This window comes from Monocercomonoides exilis, assembly GCF_001643675.1.
Source record: "Monocercomonoides exilis strain PA203 chromosome Unknown scaffold12-1864167, whole genome shotgun sequence".
Classification (NCBI taxonomy): domain Eukaryota; phylum Preaxostyla; order Oxymonadida; family Polymastigidae; genus Monocercomonoides; species Monocercomonoides exilis.
Genome location: NW_027150557.1, coordinates 1,682,092 through 1,700,516, shown reverse-complemented (window position 1 = coordinate 1,700,516; position 18,425 = coordinate 1,682,092). Strand labels below are relative to the sequence as shown.

The 18,425-nt window shown below is 41.9% G+C and overlaps 6 protein-coding genes across 6 annotated transcripts; 1 reads left to right on the top strand and 5 right to left on the bottom strand.

Annotated features, from left to right (window-relative positions):
* Nucleotides 1–478: 478 nt before the first annotated feature.
* Nucleotides 479–4,687, bottom strand: MONOS_2983 (putative CCDC81 eukaryotic HU domain 1; the record flags this gene model as incomplete). Its single annotated transcript, XM_067872947.1, has 3 exons — nt 479–3,225; nt 3,544–4,495; nt 4,559–4,687. 3 exons carry the CDS (start codon nt 4,685–4,687, stop codon nt 824–826), a joined length of 3,483 nt encoding a protein of 1,160 aa, XP_067731397.1. The 3' UTR covers nt 479–823.
* A 91-nt stretch (nt 4,688–4,778) lies between these two features.
* MONOS_2984 (O-phospho-L-seryl-tRNA[Sec]:L-selenocysteinyl-tRNA synthase) lies at nt 4,779–7,033 on the top strand (the record flags this gene model as incomplete). Its single annotated transcript, XM_067872948.1, has 6 exons — nt 4,779–4,889; nt 4,934–5,021; nt 5,071–5,158; nt 5,206–5,616; nt 5,687–5,825; nt 5,958–7,033. 6 exons carry the CDS (start codon nt 4,779–4,781, stop codon nt 6,789–6,791), a joined length of 1,671 nt encoding a protein of 556 aa, XP_067731396.1. The 3' UTR covers nt 6,792–7,033.
* An 85-nt stretch (nt 7,034–7,118) lies between these two features.
* On the bottom strand, nt 7,119–11,589 carry MONOS_2985 (putative AminoAcid/AuxinPermease(AAAP) Family Protein). The gene is made up of 2 exons (XM_067872949.1): nt 11,295–11,589; nt 7,119–11,232 (listed from the first exon to the last, which is right to left on the bottom strand). Exons 1-2 carry the CDS (start codon nt 11,541–11,543, stop codon nt 7,981–7,983), a joined length of 3,501 nt encoding a protein of 1,166 aa, XP_067731395.1. The 5' UTR covers nt 11,544–11,589; the 3' UTR covers nt 7,119–7,980.
* Nucleotides 11,590–11,864: 275 nt separating this feature from the next.
* Nucleotides 11,865–14,555, bottom strand: MONOS_2986 (putative tRNA-dihydrouridine synthase 1). The gene is made up of 8 exons (XM_067872950.1): nt 14,230–14,555; nt 13,969–14,149; nt 13,843–13,909; nt 13,519–13,714; nt 13,116–13,219; nt 12,729–12,957; nt 12,375–12,567; nt 11,865–12,225 (listed from the first exon to the last, which is right to left on the bottom strand). The coding sequence occupies exons 1-8, from the start codon at nt 14,373–14,375 to the stop codon at nt 12,076–12,078; spliced, it is 1,266 nt and encodes a 421-aa protein (XP_067731394.1). The 5' UTR covers nt 14,376–14,555; the 3' UTR covers nt 11,865–12,075.
* Nucleotides 14,556–14,574: 19 nt separating this feature from the next.
* Nucleotides 14,575–15,255, bottom strand: MONOS_17327 (uncharacterized protein; the record flags this gene model as incomplete). Its single annotated transcript, XM_067870238.1, has 3 exons — nt 14,575–14,697; nt 14,769–14,996; nt 15,085–15,255. The coding sequence occupies 3 exons, from the start codon at nt 15,253–15,255 to the stop codon at nt 14,575–14,577; spliced, it is 522 nt and encodes a 173-aa protein (XP_067731393.1).
* Nucleotides 15,256–15,363: 108 nt separating this feature from the next.
* MONOS_2987 (uncharacterized protein) lies at nt 15,364–17,773 on the bottom strand (the record flags this gene model as incomplete). The annotated part of the gene is made up of 4 exons (XM_067872951.1): nt 15,364–16,755; nt 16,973–17,099; nt 17,293–17,524; nt 17,759–17,773. The coding sequence occupies 4 exons, from the start codon at nt 17,771–17,773 to the stop codon at nt 15,495–15,497; spliced, it is 1,635 nt and encodes a 544-aa protein (XP_067731392.1). The 3' UTR covers nt 15,364–15,494.
* Between the last annotated feature and the right edge of the window lie 652 nt (nt 17,774–18,425).

Here is an 18,425-nt window from a genome sequence, read left to right as displayed (position 1 = left end):
TTCATGGTTGGAGTTAGGAAGCATAAATAATGGTAATTTTTTTAATTTTTTATTTATTTAATTTTTTTTATGTGTGTGTGTGTGTGTGTGTGTGTGTGTGTGTGTGTGTGTGTGTGTGTGTGTGTGTGTGTGTGTGTGTGTGTGTGTGTGTGTGTGTGATTTTTCTTCCTTTTTCACAATCTATTTTGCAAAAAAACCTTTTCTAAAGCAAAACTTTTTTATAAATGAGTAAGGAAATGCTTGATAATTTGATGCATTTAAAATACCATTAAATTCTTTTATTTTCCATTTCGGCTGTATGAGAAATGATGGAATATTTTTCAAATGATATTTGTTTCTATTCTTTGCATTAGTTTCTTTTTAAGATTGGATAACATTGCTTTGTTGTTTCTCCTTATTTTGAATACAATATAATCATTTTAATAAATCTCGATTCGTTTTGAATGTCTACAGTACATGTTGAAACACAATGGAGATATGCAAAAATTTTATTTTTGCAAAACAATATTTTGAAAATATCGTGATGTGAAACATCGTTAAAGAAAATAGAAGTGAAGTGCATTATTAATGTTGCAAGATAAAGTTAATGGAAAGAAAACAATTTGTTCAAAGTTAAAATTCCCTTTCAACGTTGTATTATTAAAGGTAGGCATGATAATTTAGTTTTCCACTCATATAACACATGAATTGAGTGCACAAAATATTGATGTAAAAATTTTTCACAAAAATAAAAACAGATAGAAATAGAGAAATTTAACGGGTTGTTTAAAGATATTGAAAAATCAATATTTCATAATTTCAACTAAATTTTTATGCCTATCTTTCAAAATCCATAAAGCAATCTTTCCTTCTTTGTAATCTTTCTGCGTCTATAATACGGTTGCTCGCAATCTACCAATTCAGGTACCTCTCCAATATCTGGAGAGAGATACATGCAACCATTGTTTTCATGTTCAGCTGCAGCCTTCCTTTTTTTGTCAGCCTCTTTATCGATTTGCTCTCTTAAAAGTCGCCCATAAGATGCTTCATAACGTTTGTGCTCTTCTTCCTTCAGTCTTTCTGCCTCCAATTCTCTTGCATCGCAATCTCTTGTTAATGCAGCATCTAAATCGCTTTCCTCCTTTTCTCTTTGCCTTTGAGCAGCAATTTTTTCCATTTGTTTTTCGTATCCTTCTGCAAGCTTGCGCTGATTAGCAATCTTGCGAGCCGCAACTTCTGCAGCAGACTCTCCTTTTGTGAAAGGATCCCCCTCGGCATCATATCCAACCACGCCAGGATCATATTTCCTTTCAGACAGCTGCTTTGCATATGCTTCTGCTTGCTGCCTTTGCTTGAGCATTCTCAATTGAAGCTCATCTTCAGCTTCTTTTTCTCGTACTTCTCTTTCCATCGCTGCAGACTTTTCTGCGAATTGCTTTTCTTCCTCTTCTTTTGCTCGAGCAGCAGATGCTTTTTCGTTAATCTGCCTTCTGAGCTGAGATTCATAATTTGCCTTTCTCCTCAAAACTTCCTCAAGAGACTCATCTTCATGAAGTGTGAATGGATCACCCATTTCGTTGTATCCAACAGTTGCGGGCATCGAATACTTCTCTTCCTTCATTTGCTTGAGAAGAATATCGTGTTGCTCCTTCTGCTTTGCCAGCTTTGTTGCCTTTTCTCTCTCTGCAATTGCCCGCGCAACTGCAATTTCTCTTTCCTTTGACAAAAGTGCATATTGTCGCTCTTCTTCTTGTAAGGCTTCCCTTTCTTGACGATTCTCGTTCATCTGTTTTCTCAACGCAGCATTCATTTTAGCCTTCTTTTCTTCGTCTGTTTCATCATCTGGTCTTCTGTTAAACACGTCTCCAATTGGAGCATGTCCTGAAATCACTGAATCTTCTGGGTTGAGTTCTCGAGTAGTAAGTTTATTGTCCATCATTTCTTTGTTCTTTTTGTCGCATTCAAAGCGACGAGTTCTCTGTTCCATTCCTTCCATCTTGGCAGCTTCTCTTTCTATTCTATCTTTTTCCTGTAAATAAGCCTGAAACGCCTCATTGTCTGCATTTTCTCGTGCGGCAGCTGCATCAGCGTCTCTCACTTGTTGTGCTCTTGTCAAACACATTGAACAGAAATTGGGAGCCGGTAATGCAGCTGAGTAGCGTTTGCAAACTCGACAAATATAAGGGCTCATTCCAGGAACTGGTTGCAAATCTTCTTTCGATGTAAATGAATGCAAATGGTGGCTTGTCGAAGCAAGTAGATGAGTTCTTAATGACTTTCCTGGATCGAAAGTATTCGATTGTTGCAGAGATGTCGACGTATTCAAAGACGGCTTATCTTCAATGTCTTCGCATGTTGCAGGTTCTTCTGATGTCCAAGCATTTCCTGACAATTCTCGTTTGGTCAGATCAGTTGGAGGATATATCATGGGCTGCTTCCGCGTTCCAGTCTGGCGTGCTGACGAACCAACCGTTGAGGCGGAGAGTGTGCTTCCCATTCCTCTTCCTCCACCAATCTTTCCAAATGTTCTCGTTTTCTTCCATCCTTCAATTGCTGAAGATGGTCTTTTTGTGACAGAACGTTCATCAAATGGCGCTGGCTGTTCAAAAGGTCGCATAAATCCACCAAACTCAAGTTCATTTTCCTTCGCTAGCTCTCGCTCGTAGACCTCGTCTTGTTCAGCTTCCTCCTCATCGTCGTTGCTGTCCAAATAACTCCTGCTTTTTCCTTCAAGCCCAGATGTGTTTGTGTCTCCAAGATCTCTTCCTGTTTCTCTCATTCGCTCCTTCATTTCTGCTCTTGCTGCCAGCAGCTCTCTTTTTGGAACTGGTCTGAGCGTGTTTGCCGGTTCATGAACAGCAAGTGTTCCACCTCTGTTGTCAATGCTCATCGACCTGTTCCTTCCCAGTGAAGCAGATGAAGCAGTGAACGGCCGTGTAGCATTGCGTGTTCCCCAACGTTTGAGTGTCCTTTCTCTCTGCTTGCGGATACTCGGAGATTCAGCTAATTTCTTCCTTTGAAGTGATAAAATGTTTTTCTGGCTTGATGAAGGATAAGGATCCCTTTTTGATTCCAACATGTCATCGTAAGAGCCATTCTCTTCTACGTTGGATGTGTATCGTGTGTGAGAAGGTGGCTCAAAAAGTGTTGATGTCGGTTCAATCGGCTTCATTCCGTACGCTGACGGAGGAGTTGCAAAGGAGCGTACAACTGGAGAAGAATTATCTTCTAATGGAGCACTTGAAGCTAAAAAAAATCATATATACACAAAATTATAAGTGCAAAGAAATTGAAATTTTGTAATGGCAAAATTACAAGATATAAAAATGTGTATTCAAAAAATTGAAGATAATAATTTCATTATTTTCATTTCATTCATGAGCAAATTCAAACAAATGCAAAAGAAAAGAAAAGAAAAGAAAAGAAAAGAAAAGAAAAGAAAAGAAAAGAAAAGAAAAGAAAAGAAAAGAAAAGAAAAGAAAAGAAAAGAAAAGAAAAGAAAAGAAAAGAAAAGAAAAGAAAAGAAAAGAAAAGAAAAGAAAAGAAAAGAAATTTTATGCAAACTCAAATTAGAACTCATTGCACTTCTTGTAGAGGCTAATGCCATAGCAGAAGCTGGTCTTCTTTGTTGAGAACTTGTCGATGTTCCCATCTTCTTTCCACTAAGCGCCCAACCTCCAGACCTTCCACCCCACGCATCTGTTTCATCATTCTCTCCTTCCTTAATCCTGTCCCTTTCTTCACGAGTCGTGAGAGCACCTGTTGTTGCTTTCCAAAGTCTCTTTTGTGCGTCCTGCCAGCGCATATCCTTTTCTTCTTCTTTTGTAGCAGCAGATGGCCGAGGAAGGTCGTACGGATTTGTTGGACCGCGCTTTCCATGAGAGCCTAATTCTCCACGAGCTGCAGCTTCAAATGTTGACCAGGTGGGGCGCATATTAATTGTGGCTGCTGCAAGCTTCGACTGAGCCGTAACAGGACGTGGATATCTGTGAAGAACAGGAGGAGAGTCAGTTGCAGTTGGATCACCTCCGTAAGAACGTATAAAGTTCCGCCTCATAACATCAACGGGATTTCTCTCATTCAAGGTTGTTTGAGCCGCTGGAAGTGTTTCTGCTGATGGAACAAGGGCTTGACCAGCCACTTTAGGTGACCACTTAAAATCCATTCTTCCTAAAGTTGAGCCAGATCCCAGGATGAACGAAGCAACTCTGAAATCCAAGTTAATAGGTTGCTTTGCGCGTATAGCATTTCCCAGTGCGACAAGAAATAATTTATATCCAAATCTGGAAGTTTCACGATGAATTCCGCTCCAAGAACTAACTGCAGTAAAATTAAGTTGAGGTGTTGCAACATTCGATGTATCTTGTACAAGTGAACGAACTTGAACACCATGAGCTGCAGAAAAACTCTTGTCCATAAAAAACACAGGTTTCCTTCCGCCTAAGGTTCCTCTTGTTCCAACGTTTAATTTTTCAATTTGAAATGTAAATGTTCCAAAATTAGGGAAAATTACACCCTAAAAAATAATGAAATATAGCATGTTATCATTCTTGAACGGAAATTCAAAATATTGTCCAACCTTCCCTTGTTTCATTGATTCTTCCAAAAAATATATGCACCCGTTCCATATTGCAAGTATTTTATCAGGTGCAGGTGCATTTTTCATTTTCGATGCATATTCTGCTAATTCTACCTTTGTGATAACCATCAGATGCGGTTAGACAATTGGTTAAATATTAATCTTTGATCAATATTCAAACTTTTAACCAAAATAAATCTTTTTGATAAGGTTAATTTGTATGGATGGGCTACCCCATCTGGATCAGATAGTTGGAGGGAAGGGTGTTTCTGATACAATAAAAAATGCTTTTCAAGTTAAAAATAAGTTTCTGCTGACGCTTATATCTCAGGTGTTCAACTGATTTTTCAATGTTTTTATTTTTTCTCTCTTAAGAGATCGATACCAGAAGATGGAGTGAATGATGTTGTTATTGAAAATATCTTGTCAGAGTTATCAATGATGGATAGTAATAATTTTATAGGTATTTTTTGTTTCATTCAAATTTAATTAATGATTTTTTCTCATCAAAGAGAATGCGGGAGTTGGAGAGCGCGAAGCCCGGATTTTTTCTCCGATTGTTGCAAAACGTCATTTTTATATGGGGCATGGAATTGGGCGGTTTGCATGAGATGCTCCTGAATAATTTAATATTTTGATCAAATCAGTTCAGGAGATTTCTTTGCCCCTCAACCAAAAGCAGCTGGCTCGTCATTGCTTGTCAAATTGACCAATTACTTTGCTCTTGATATATTGCACAGACGCGGATTTCGCTGTGCAAATAATGCTATTGTTCTTCCACTTGCAACAGGAATGTGCCTTACAATGGTTTTCCTTTCCTTAAAATCTGAACGACCGAAAGCAAAATATGTAATTACTCCTCGCATGGATCAAAAGACATGCGTTAAATGTATTCATGCAGCAGGATTTATTCCGTGTATCGTTGAAAATAAACTTGAAGGAGACGAAGTGAGAACTGACATTCAAAATCTCACAAAAAAAATTGAAGAAATTGGAACGGAAAATATAGTTTGTGTTATGTCTGTATCGTCTTGCTTTGCACCTCGAGCTCCAGATCGGTTTGTGACTATTCAAACGGATTAACAATAATCAATTTTTTTTTATCTTTTTAACCAAATGATTTCATAGTGTTGGTGAAATTTCAAAGCTATGTGATGACTATAATATCCCTCATATTGTCAACAACGCATATGGATTGCAGAGTAACAAAATAATGAATATGTTAGAGGATTCAGCACGGAAAGGAAGGGTGGACGCAGTTGTTATGGTATTTTGAAATTAGAAATTATCGAACAAAACGCAATGTTAAAATTATTTTTCCTCTTCTTTCTTGTTCATCTGGTAATCATTATGCACTTCACTTGTAATAATTTTGATTAATTTTGTTTGTTATTTGCAGAGCACCGATAAGAACTTTCTTGTTCCCGTTGGCGGAACAGTTCTTTGTTCTCCTTTGGCACCATCAAAAAAGGCATTTTCATTGAGGAATCCAATCTCATCTTCCGTTCCATCAGCCTCTGCATCATCGACGCCTTCATCTTCTGCAGATGTCTCAACTCCCCTTTCGATTGTTGAGCGAGTCTCGAATTTGTTTCCAGGCAGAGCAAACATCAGCCCACTTGTTGATTTGTTTATTACGCTGCTTTCACTTGGATGGAAAGGATATTCCGACCTGTGCGAAAAGCGGAAGCAGCTGTTCGTTGCAATGCAGGAACGGCTGAAGGAAGTTGCTGGGAAACACAACGAGCGCTTGCTTTCCACGCCTCATAATCCCATTTCAATGGCTATTTCGCTCTCTTCATTTCAGTCAAGTCCAACACAACAAACAGATTCTGGAAAAGGCGATATTTCTGAGAAATCATCTGAAACTTCTTCGATTGAAAATGCTTCGTCTTCTTCTGCTCCTTCGACAGCATTATCAACATCAGCAGCTGTGGAAAAGCCGACTTCCTCGTCTTCATCGGAGATCACTTCCATCGGGTCGTCTCTTTTCCTTCGCTGTGTTTCTGGCTGCCGAACTGTCGATCCACTTGCACCGCCAAAAAAGAAGTTCATTTGCGAAGGAGTCGAAATGGTGTCGGGATTTGGGTCTCACTTGACACGATATCCTTTTCCGTATCTGTCGTGTGCCTGCGCAATTGGAATGTCAGAAAACGACGTCGATCTGCTTTGCAAGAGACTGGATCGCGTGTTGACAGAAAGAGAGAGAAAAGCAAATAAAAGTGACACTTGAAAAAGATTTTGGGGTTATTTTTTTAAGTTTAAAGGCATTCAATTGAAAGTTGCATGGAAATGTTATTTGATGTGTATCGTTTGGAGTTGTTGAATTTTACTTCGATTTGTACAAATAATGAAATAGAGTATTCACTTATTTCAAATTGAAGTTTCATTGTTATTCAATATTTACACAACGGTTTTTGTTTATTTTTAATATGTGTTGCAAACAAATGCGTGAACAACTTTTAGAAATCTTTGCTGCAATTTAATATTTAGAAATAGTTTTCTTTTCTTTGAGTAAGATAATAATTTCTTTTTGCACTTAGAAAAATATTCTTATGAACCAATCTTATGACAAGAATATTACTGAAGGATGCACCTGGTGATAAGTGACATGAAATGAAAATCAAGATTGCAAGCCTCATTTTTTCGCTCAGCAAAAAAAAAAAAAAAAAAACAGATTTTTTGGCTCTTTTCAATAACTTGATTAAAACAACATAAAAAGACCAAAAAGTGTTGAACTTAAATCAGAAATAAGTCAAACTTTCAATAAACAATAGAAATATGAGGAACACAAAGCTGTTAACAGACACTCAACATATAAGAGAATAGCTGAAGAAACATTTCTATTTCACACCGAAATTCAATAATATTATTTCAAAACTTTTCCTAAATCTAACAAAAAATACATTTCAACAAAAAATATGTGTTCCTCTGTTAATTAAAGATAAATCTTTAAAAAAACGTAAAACGATCTCGCATCCAATGTACTGTACGTGAAAATTCAAAAAAACAAAAATTGAATTATGAACATAAGTATTTTGAAAGAAAATGAACTTTTCAAATTTTCATCGAGATTTGTGTAAAATTTGCTGGAAATATTATTTGGGAAGAAAAAGAATAAAAATAATAACTTTTTCACACACTAAAAAACAAGTTGAAGCAAAAGAAAAGAACAGGAGAACACACTTTATTTTTAAGCATCTAAAATGCAAAATACACAATCAGAAAAATAATTTGTAAATTATCACGAAAACTATAATGATAACAAGATTAATCTCACAACGAAAATTAAACTGAAAACTTCGATTCTGGAAATATTAACAGAAAATTGGTTTGTGCTGAATATCTTTTCCATCCTTTTCTTATTAGTCTGCTTCAACACAAATTCCTTTTGCCCTTTTGTTGGCATTATTTCTGGTCAATCAAAAGTTGACCTGATCAGCAAGTGCCGTGTCGAATATGATTGCCATTGCAAGCGAAATAAGCCCAAACACCACTCCCAAGACAACAAGGCACCACGCAAACACAACTTGGCAGGAGGAGCACTCCAGCGGCTTCAAAAGACTTTGGATTGTTCTCTCGTGCCCCACATCCACTTTGGCTGACATCTTCGCAAAGTTCACAATCTCCTCTTTCTCCTCTGCACTCAGCGCATCAAATCTCGGCATCTGCTCTTTGCTGTCTACCTCGTCTTTTGTCTTCTCTCCTTCTGCTGCTTCTCCTTCGCTGCCTTGCTGTGCTACTCTGCCGTCTCTTCCAACCGTTCTCGTCGATCCAATTCTGTGCATCGACTGCGACGATCGAACAGAAGCAAAACCAGCACTCGAGTTCCTGTGCGTGATGCCTTCGAAATCTTGGCCCACAACAGAATAGCTGCCCAGTCTGCTCATTTGAGGCTTCTCTTCGTCAGGAAATTGCGAATACGACGCAAAACGAGACGAAACCTGTCGCGGAATGCTGCTCATTGCAGCGTGGATGGACTGTGAAGATTTGATCTGCGCCAGCTGAGTCTGTGAAGATGTGAATCCTCTGCGAACAAAGGACTTCTTCCTCTTCACATTTCCATGCTCTTCTGGTTGAGCTTCTGCATCTTGCATCTGCTGCAGCGATGAAGAAGAAGGCAGTCGCAAAGAGGCTTTTGATTCTGATGCAAGCTGATTACTTGCACAGTCAGAAGAAGAAGATGATGAAAAAGAAGAAGATGATGATGAAGATGAAGATGAAGATGAAGATGAAGAAGAGCTGGATGAAGCAATAGCTGAAGTGCCAGTAGCTGGTTGTGCTTCAGTAGTTGAATAAGCGCTGCTCCCCTGGCTGTTCTCCATTGCTGCGTGTATCGATGCTAAGTAGTCCATTCCCACGCCAAGCCCCATTCCGAGTACAGGCGCTGCACCTGGTTGTGTTGCAGGCACAGACGGTGCTGCGGCAGCGCCAGACGAACCAGGAGGCACAGAAGGATTGGTGAATGTGGAGGAAGACGCTGGCTGTGTGGGAATGGGCTGCGTCGGTGCCAGAAAAGCAGACGGCGGCAGCGCAGCAGAGGCAGGCGAGCCCATCCCAGGCAGTGGCTGCAGGAATCCTCCGCTGGCAGACCCAGCGCTGCTCAGAGTGTTCATCCCGCTTCCCAGACTGCCCTTTGACGAGTTGAATGCAGCACTGCTGCGTCTTCGCGGTGGGACAAACGACTGAGAACTTCCTTCTCTCCCAGAAATTGAGGATTGGGAAGAAGAGTTTCTCCGCTTCATATTCGAAGAAGAAAGGGACTGTTGATTGGCAGACGCGTTTGTTGATGATGTAAAGAGCAGTTGCTGCTTGCCTTCCTCATCTGACTCATCTGAGTCGTCAGAGTCAAAATCTTCATCTCCATCTTCATCTTCATTGCTGCCTGAATATCCCATTCGGTTCTGCTCTTTTGCCTGTTGTGCAGGCGATGGTGTGTGTATCGAGGCATCTGACATGACAGATGGGATGAAGCTTGTTCCTGTTGTGAGTGCTGGTGGCATCGCAGCATTTGAAACTGTGGAAGACGCAGAATAAGACGTTGGTGTGGTGGCTGTTTGCGGTGTCGAAGGAGAAGAGGAAGAGTCAAACATGGTGCTTTGATTCTGCCTCTGCAACGTCTCACCTTCTTTTGTACTCAGAGACGCTGTTGATGGATTTGACAGCATCGCAGTTGAAGGAGAACGCAACTGCGACTGCGACTGACGAGAGGCCAGAAACGAGCGTGGCGGAATGAACATAACAGCCCCCCGCCCAGCTGCATCGTCATCGCTGTCGCTGTCGCTTTCGCTGTCGTCGCTGCTTTCTGCATTGGCATCGTCACCTTGCTCCTCATCGCCTTCTCCTGGCACAACCATCGTTTCGTACTTCAGCGAGTCTGACTCTTCTGTCGAAGGGATTTGGTCTGCTGACAGATCTCGTCCATCGTCCTGCTCATTCAAAGGATTGTCCGCTTTCATTTCAACCATCTCTGTCTCGTTCGCATTCCTATCTCCGCTTTCCTTCCCCGAAATTCCTCCTTCCTCTGACAATAAACCTTCTTCCTTCAGCATTTTCATCTGCTGCTCTTCAAAGACATCTGGATAAAAATACTTCAGCGACACAAACTTCGACTCATCGTCTTCTTCTGCCTCAAGAATCTTTCTTCTGTCGCGGTTGACAAACCGAGCAGGATTGGTCTTAAAGCGAATGAAGCACAGCGCAGGAACAATAAACGCTACGCAGGCGCCTGCAGTCGACCCGAAGATGTCGAATACGAAGCTAACTTTAGATAAGATGATTGACAAGAAAGAGGCAAAAAATGTGATGATGGTTCCAGTAATTCCTGTGGCCATGTGGTGTTTTGAAAGATTTCCGAGAATTTTGACTTTTTTCCAGTCCTTCGGAATAAGCGGAGAAAGCGAGCTGCCTGGTGGATATATGTCTCCAATTGAGGTGCCCTTTGGTCGCTTTATAATGTCTATTATGCATCTAATGAGGTTAAACAACTCTTTTCGAGTGGGTATAAGAAGCACTGGAAAACTGAAAACAAGCGAAATTGCAAATCCAATTCGTGCAATAATTACAAGCACGTCATTGTCTGCATACAAAGTTAGGATGTTACCACCAGATTCGGCAGAGAAAAATCGATTTGTAAATTGAAGATAACCAAACAATGCCATTATCATGTACAATGCTCCAACAACAACAAGCCCAACCCGCGTCACAACTTTCATATTCTTCAATGATTTTCTTCGTAATTCTCCCATTATAATTGGAACATTCTGATGAGCACCAAATGCAAAGCAAAGTGATGAAAAGCATTGAATCATTGACATTGAAGGTCTTACTGCTTGGGGAGCATCATGAACCACAACTTCCATCGGAGAGAAGCATCTGATGATCACAACAAGGATTGAATAGCAGATCATGAACAAAGCAAAAATACTTACGAATTTCAGTGAATCAACACGTCGAAACCATGATAAAGGCTGGAATATGAAAAATCCTAAAATAATTGTCAAAAACCATCGCTGAACAAGTAAGGCTTCAGAGCTCATTCCGGATGCACGAAACAATGAAATTAGAAAATCTCCTACAAGTATAACATAAGCCCACAAGAACCCAAAACACAATATAAATGTGCAAAAAGCGGCAAATAAAATTCCTACTGGTCCAAATAGTTTGCTAGCAATCTGAATGATTTATAATCAAATTTGATTTCCGTTAAATTTTAAATAACATAGAAAAATCAAACATCTCCCATTGTATACAAGCATGTGGCATCTGCAACATCTGTTAAATATGCATAAGTCACGTATGCAAAGAAGGTCATCACAAGAAAAATTAGTACTGCAGGAACAATTCCAGCTTTTGCAAAAGCAAATGGAAGTCCAAGAAGTCCTGCTCCAACAACAGTATTTACCAAATTCACAGTTGCTGAAAATACAGATGCTGGTTTTTTATGAGATATTTGTGCTTTTTGCGCGCCTCTCCGATTTTTCATTGAAAAAAAGCAAATAAAGCAAGATGTAATGAATAATTACGTGCTTATGGGTGATGAAGAGAGAAATATTGAAAAAGAATCAAAGAAAGATCTTTCTTTGACGTTTAATTTTTTATTGATGGCGTTAATAATTCAGAACATAAAAAAATAAAAAATTGAAACAATGGTGGTTATTAACACAATAAAACGATAAAAGCTTTAAAAAAGTCTATTTTTTTTTTAATTTTTCGGAATATTTATCCGCGAATTCTTAGATATATTTTTTTTTCTCCGGGTATCACATCAATCCATGTTTTTTGAAAGAAACTGAAAGCAACAGAAGCATGATGCATTGATCTTTTTTTGCTTTTGTGGGCGGAAAAAAAAAGAAAATTGTTGGCATGAAAATAAGTTCAGTGCTCCACAAATGACTGCCTGCACATCCTCAGCCCTTCCAATCCTCGAAGGATTCTCCACAACTGCGATTGTGTTCTGCTCACTGGGATAAACAATAACGCGCCTGGTTCTTTGCTGAAAAGAAATCAGTTCGTTCTCAATAATCTCCTGAAAATAACTCGTCTTCTGCGCCTTCGTTGCTGCAGCTTGCTTCCTCTTCTCCAAAAAGAATCGACCCATCGAGTCCATCTTCCTCTTCTGCCTGCGGCTCATGGCGAGCAGGGCGAGGCGGTGGTGGTGTGTCCGTCTGTCAGAAACACAACACAGAAACATTTCAAAATATGATGCACAATTCACAGAATAAATTCGCACAACAAAAAAGTTCTGAAAAACTTGCATGTCAAAACAACAATTGCCCAGCCCTTCCAAACTCTCTTCCCCTCTTTCCACACATACCAGCACTCGCCCTTTCAGCATGCCCATCAAATCGCGCACCTCCTCGACAGAATGTGCATCCATCATTTTCTCTCGAACATCCCAGTGTGTTTCAAGCAGCGACCGCGTCTTCTCCTCTTCCTTCCCTTTTGCCCAGTGCCTTCTTCCTCGCTTTGTGTCAAAGCTCTTGAATGTCGCTGCTGGTGTGGTCAGACTGCACACAGCATGCAGCACACATCCCACACGCCCCACACCCCACACCCAACCAGCAGTCGCACAAGCACAATCCAGGAGTCACAGCAACATGGGGGAATACGCAACAACAGAAATGCAAAACAAACGAATGAGGGGGGGAAAGAATCCAAAAATACACACTCGCTCAGCAGCATCCGATGCACATGCTCTTTCACAACATCCAAAGGCGTGCAATACTTCCCACACAAATCCAGATACTCCAACGCATAGCCAATCCCGCGTGTGTGGCCATTGCTTGCTTCTGAAAACGGCTTTCCAACAGACCAACAAGAAGATGATGAAAACGACGAATCAATGTCACTCAAACTCGACGGCGAATAAAACAATGCTGGGCATCGACGAAGACCCTCTGAAAAAACATATTTGTTCATCAAAGCAGAAACAATTAAAAAAAACAGATAAAAAAACATTAAAAATGAAAGAGAAAGAAAACTCAAATGATAATCATAAAAACACAGTATATTCATTGCGTCTCGTCGCTTTCTGCTCTCCCTATTCCATTCACACCGCCACTCATCACAGCATCTGCCTTCGTGATTCTCAGACACTCCTCCGCATCTTCCAGTGAACGAATGCTTCCGTTTGCAATGAACGGGACATGCACTGCCTCCCTTCAGCACACAAACGCATCAATCGCATGTTTCATGTTGCCAACAAAAGACAGAAAATGAAAATTTCGTTAAAAAAACCTCAAAATATCATGAAGAAAAAACAAAAATAACAAAAGAACATTAATGATGACTTTTCTGCCTTTCAGTGAAAAAAAAAGCTTCTCTTTCTTGCATTTTCTGACGAAAACAGAGAAGCACCTGTTGTTGTGAAAGCGCGCATTATCATATTTTTTGACTCTTCTTTTGCTGCTCTCCCAACCCCACAGACAAGCTGCTTTGATATCCTCCCTCATGCACACCGTGCAATTCGTATCTCTTCCCAATCTGCTTCTCCTGTCTTTGCTCCTTTCTGCTTTCGCGTTCTTCCGTGCATGCAAATCACTTGCGCCCCTGATTCTTCCAGAAGCCGCGCCAGCCCAACTGTCCGGTCTGTGCTGAACTGCTTCCTGAACTTCGCTGTCACAGGAACCTCCAGGCAGCTGTGCAGCGTCGACACTGCACGCCAGCCCCAAATGCCAACAGTCGTCATTTGCCCCCATGTGCAGTTTTGAGAAGCCAAAAATAAAAAATGAAGTTAAAAAAAGCTCTTCAAGATTTTCTCTTTTTCTATTCATCGATTAAACCTATCTTCCGAATCAGATCCCACTCGTCCTGAAGATACGCCCCGTAATGCGCCCGCTTCGCGTATTTCTGCATTGCAACAGCCCGTGAGTAATATTCTTTTTTTTTAAAAAATTGAGCATTCACACCTGTGGACAGCCAAAATTCACATCCACTGCATCACACGACTTCTCAATCGTTTTGGCAACCTTCACCATCGCCTCCACATCGTCCCCGCATATCTGCGCAAACAGCGGCTTGTCCTCTTCCGCTGTCCCAAACACCTCCTCGCGGTAGGCGGAGTCCCAAAGAAACGAGCTCGCCACAATCCTTTGTTCCCAAACAAAGCAAACCAAAAAACTTCCTTTAAGGGCTCCACGCCCGCAAACATATAAAAAAAGAACGTATACATGGGCGTGTAGCACAGCGTCACCCCGTACCGTCTGCACAGCATGCGATACGAAACATCTGAACCGTCCACCATCGGCGCCAGCACGTATCTCGGCGCACCTATCCACTTCCAGAATTCGTACCCTTCGAGCTTTCCGCGCGCCATCCCTGAAACAGTGTTCTCCGAAGCTTCGCTGCCTCACAAAACACTTATTCTGCAAAATGTGACAAACATGATGGCATTATTGATCATGTCTTTTTTTTCTTTTTTTTTCCTTTTTTCTTTTCAAAACATTCAACAAACACAAAAAGACGGGTGAAGTGGAACTGAAAACACAAAAAAAAACGGTGCCTGCCCCCGCCGCTTATTTCTTCTTCTTCTTCTTCTTTTTCTTCTTCTTGGGCGGGTTGAAAAGCATCGTCACAAGCCCAGGAACATCTATCTTCCCGATTCCTGCCGGGTCCCCCAGCTTGATGAGCGAGTTCACCTGCACAAAAAAGCAAAAGGAAAAAAAAATGTGGAAATCACCACCCCAAAACCCGCCAAAGCAAAACACACATCCTCTTCGCTCAGCTTTTCGCCTGTGCACATCAGCTTCATCCGGAACTCGTCCGCTGAATAGAAGTCTCCCCCGTTCGGGTCCAGCGAAAACAGCGCATTCCGTATCACCTGCTCGTCCGTGTACCCGCCCTCTGCCCGCTCAGCCTTCTTTTTCGCAACTGCTGGAACAAGCGACTCCACGTCAATCCCGCCTTTGTCCCGCGCCCCCATGTCAAACAGCATCAGCTGCGCAGTTTATTTTTCCAATGTTTTCACAGGTGCCCACACGCGGTGTAAGCAAGCCGTTCCCCCAAAAATAAAATAAAACACAAACTTCTATTTCGCTCGTCGTGATGCTGTCGAACCCAAGCGACCTCATGAGCGGAAGAAGGGCCTCTGGCGTGGGCGGCAGTTTTCCTTCCTTCTTGACATCGAACACATTGAACGCAGCCACCACCTCGTCGCGGACAAAGTGGGCTGTTGGATCCTCTGGCTCCTCCGCCATTTGCTATGGTTCTGATCACAAACTCAAAAACCTCTTTTTCGTCTTCTGTTCTTGCGCTTTTCAGCCGGGCTGCACCTCAGATCGAACAAAAAAAATAGTGCCCGGAACTGCACATGGCCCAATTTCTTTTTGACGTGTTTTTTTCGTGGATTATGCAATGAAGTGAATAACTTCAATTTAAAAAAAAAAGCTAATATAAAAAAACATGTTAAACTTGTCTCATGCATGACAGCTGGGGTTCAGGGCGAGCTCGCTTCTTGCTTTGCTCTGTCTTGCTTGAGCGATGCGTGCTTTGACATTTCTTGGTGATAGTTCAGATACCCAATCTTTGCCCTCACAATCATTTCTGGCGTAATCTCACTCCTCTCCCCATCTTCGCCTTCTGCTCCTGCTTCTGCTGCTTCTGTTTCAACGCCCTCTCCTCTTTCTGTCTCTTTTCTGTCTTTCCTGCTGCCCTCCCTTTCGCTCGCTCTTCTGCTCTTTTCTCGCTTCTTCTCGGCAATCGCTACCTGCGCTGCAAGAAACTTCTCGCTCACAACAGAAAGTGTCGAGTCCACACAAAAGCCTGCCCCTTCCCACAGTCGATACTCCCCGCGTGTCAAAGGGATCGAAAGGGGAAGCACAGGAGATGAGGCAGATGAGGCAGATGAGGCAGATGAGGCAGATGAGGCAGATGAGGCAGATGAGGCTGTTATGTGTGTGATTATCTCGTCTTCTTCATCTCCACTTAGCTCGCTGTTGATTCGGCTTTTCCGTTGCTTGTTGCGAAGTTTCGTGGGAAGATACTCCAAAAGCTCAAAAGAAGATGAGGAGGAAGATGCAATTGCCCCATCAGCAGCAGAAGCTGCCAAATCGTCTGCTTTCTTGCATCCACTTTCATTCTCACTCTCACCCTCACTCTCATCCTCATTCTCATTCTCATTCTCATTCTCATTCTCATCCTCATCCTCATCCTCATTCTCATTCTCATTCTCTTGTCTTTCCATTTCTCCCTTTTCTTTTTCATTCGTGCAGACTTTTCTGTCTTCTGCCTTTTCCTTCTTTCTGCTTCCTCCAGCTTCGTTTGCCTCGCGCCTCCTCTTCTCCTTTGCAGCTGTCTCTTTTATCTTCAGTTCCTTCTCCTCTTCTTTCAGCCGCCGCTTCAGCAGATAGAAGAAGCACGACTGCAGCAGCCTCTCCGTCGGCTGCATGCAGAAGCTCAGCCGGTGCAGCTCCAAAAGACACTCTGCCCAGCCAGCTGCTGCAGCCACTCCAGACGCTGTGTGAGGCACCTCTCTGCAGCACTCCCCAACACAGCCACATTCAAAGGCACTCAATCCATCTGTGCTTGTTGTGGGTGAAGTGGAATGTGAAGAAAATGAGGAAGAAGAAGAAGAAGATGTTGATGATGATGATGATGATGAAGGCAAGCAGACAGATGAGCCATCAGCAGGGTGATGTGCATCGAACAAGTCGAGTGCTTTCTTGTCTTCTTCACAAAATGCAACTGTTCGTGTTTTCCTGTTTTGTTTTGAGATGCCGTCGAATGAGCAGAAGGGCCAGTTTCACACCAGGACGTTCGAGTGTTGCAGCGAAGGGGATGGAAGCAATCAATTTGAAGAATTCAAAAAAAAAAGAAAAGAAAAGAAAAGAAAAAAAGAACAGAAAAGCAAATCGAAATAAAAGCAGGCAGTTTGCATGAACAGAAAATGGAATGCTTTCTTTGCTGCACACAAACCTGAACACTGCCTGCAGCCATTTCCGATCCATCTCTGTTTTGTTTTGCCTGTTTTCCACATGCTTCTCCACAACCACTGCCCGCACCTTTTCAAACCCTGCCTCTTCTGCAATCTTGGTCAGCTCCTCTGTTTCCGAGCATGTTCATGTCAATGTATTCATCAATGGATGCAGAAGCATTGATTGTGCAACAGAAATAGCAAATCAAATAAGAAACGAAAAGAAAAGAAATGAAATGAAACACAACAACAACAACAGAAATAGCAGCAAGAGTAAAAAAGCTCCCCCACAAAATGTCCCTCTCCATCTCTGTCTCCAAACCCTCGCTCCAGAACTTCGTGGTTGTCCCGTCGCCTCTCCGGTGGTAGTTTTCGCCCAGCCGGTGTCCTTTCCCAAAGCGCAGCTGCGAGTGGTCTCCAGGATAATAGTCGCGATACAGCAGCAGCCCTCCCACCTTCAACAGCCGGCTCAGCCGCACAAACACACCCCCGATGTGCTGCGGCGCAATCGCAGACACAACAAAAATGCACGTCATCAGATCTGCCCCTTCGCTCTATCCCAATCCCAATCCCAATCCCAATCCCAATCCCAATGCAAAATGCAAAATCATCAACCCCACAACGGTCAAATAAAAATAAAATAAAATAAATATTTTTGCATTCAAAAAAAAAAAGCTCTCGCCTGGCTTGGCTGCCATTTCATTCAGAAAAAACAGAACCATGAACCTCAAAACAAAAATCGCTTCTCTCCCAAAAGTGCCTTTCACAGGACCCAACACTCAACATACCGGCACCTTCATCATCGACGGAACAGGCGCTTTTGCGATGTCCCACACAAACGCATTGACCCGATCCTTCGAATAGCGCCGATGGGTCTTCCACAGAAACACACAGAAAAACAGAAAAACAGAAAAAATCAAAAAAAAAATCAAAAAAAAAATCAAAAAAAAAATTCATATTTTTTCATTTAATTTTAAAATTATTGTTTGCATGAAACTTGCATGTGCAAGAACGAAAATGGAAACCTTCACAAACGTCACGGCTCGGGTGGACAAATCAAACGCATGGACAAACAAGCTCGGGTTTCTCTTTATCAAAGGGTATATCCTGAGGAAAAAAATATATCATTTTCCCGCTCCTCCAATAACTTAGAAACAGCACACGTGCTTCCTGTCCCGCACCCGACCTCGACCAGCACCTTCAAAGCCCCTTTTTCGCTGCCCAGAAGCTCGGGAAACTCCCGCGTCAGCCAGTGGCGCTCTTTGAAAAAGTTCACCGAGTTTTTCTTGCATAATCGCCCAACCCCGTCAAAACAAAAAAACTTTTATATCTTGCCCAAACATGATAGAACTTGTCCCACGATATCTGAAACCGCTCCTCCAGGTGCTCCCGCTCCGCCACCGGCAGCGGGTCCTCGTTTACATAGTTCGCTTCTTTCAGCACGTCTGTTCCCAC

Bases quoted from the DNA above. Each gene is read 5' to 3' on its own strand.
- MONOS_2986 (XM_067872950.1), bottom strand. From the start codon at position 14,375: ATGGCGCGCGGAAAGCTCGAAGGGTACGAATTCTGGAAGTGGATAGGT. The intron at 13,910-13,968 runs GTGTGAATGCTC...GTTGCAATGCAG, and splicing joins TGAATTTTGGCTGTCCACAG to AAATACGCGAAGCGGGCGCA. The intron at 12,568-12,728 runs GTGTGTATTTTT...TGCTGTGTGCAG, and splicing joins CATCGGATGCTGCTGAGCGA to TCTGACCACACCAGCAGCGA.
- MONOS_2985 (XM_067872949.1), bottom strand. From the start codon at position 11,543: ATGAAAAATCGGAGAGGCGCGCAAAAAGCACAAATATCTCATAAAAAA. The intron at 11,233-11,294 runs GTTTGATTTTTC...TAAATCATTCAG, and splicing joins GCTTGTATACAATGGGAGAT to ATTGCTAGCAAACTATTTGG.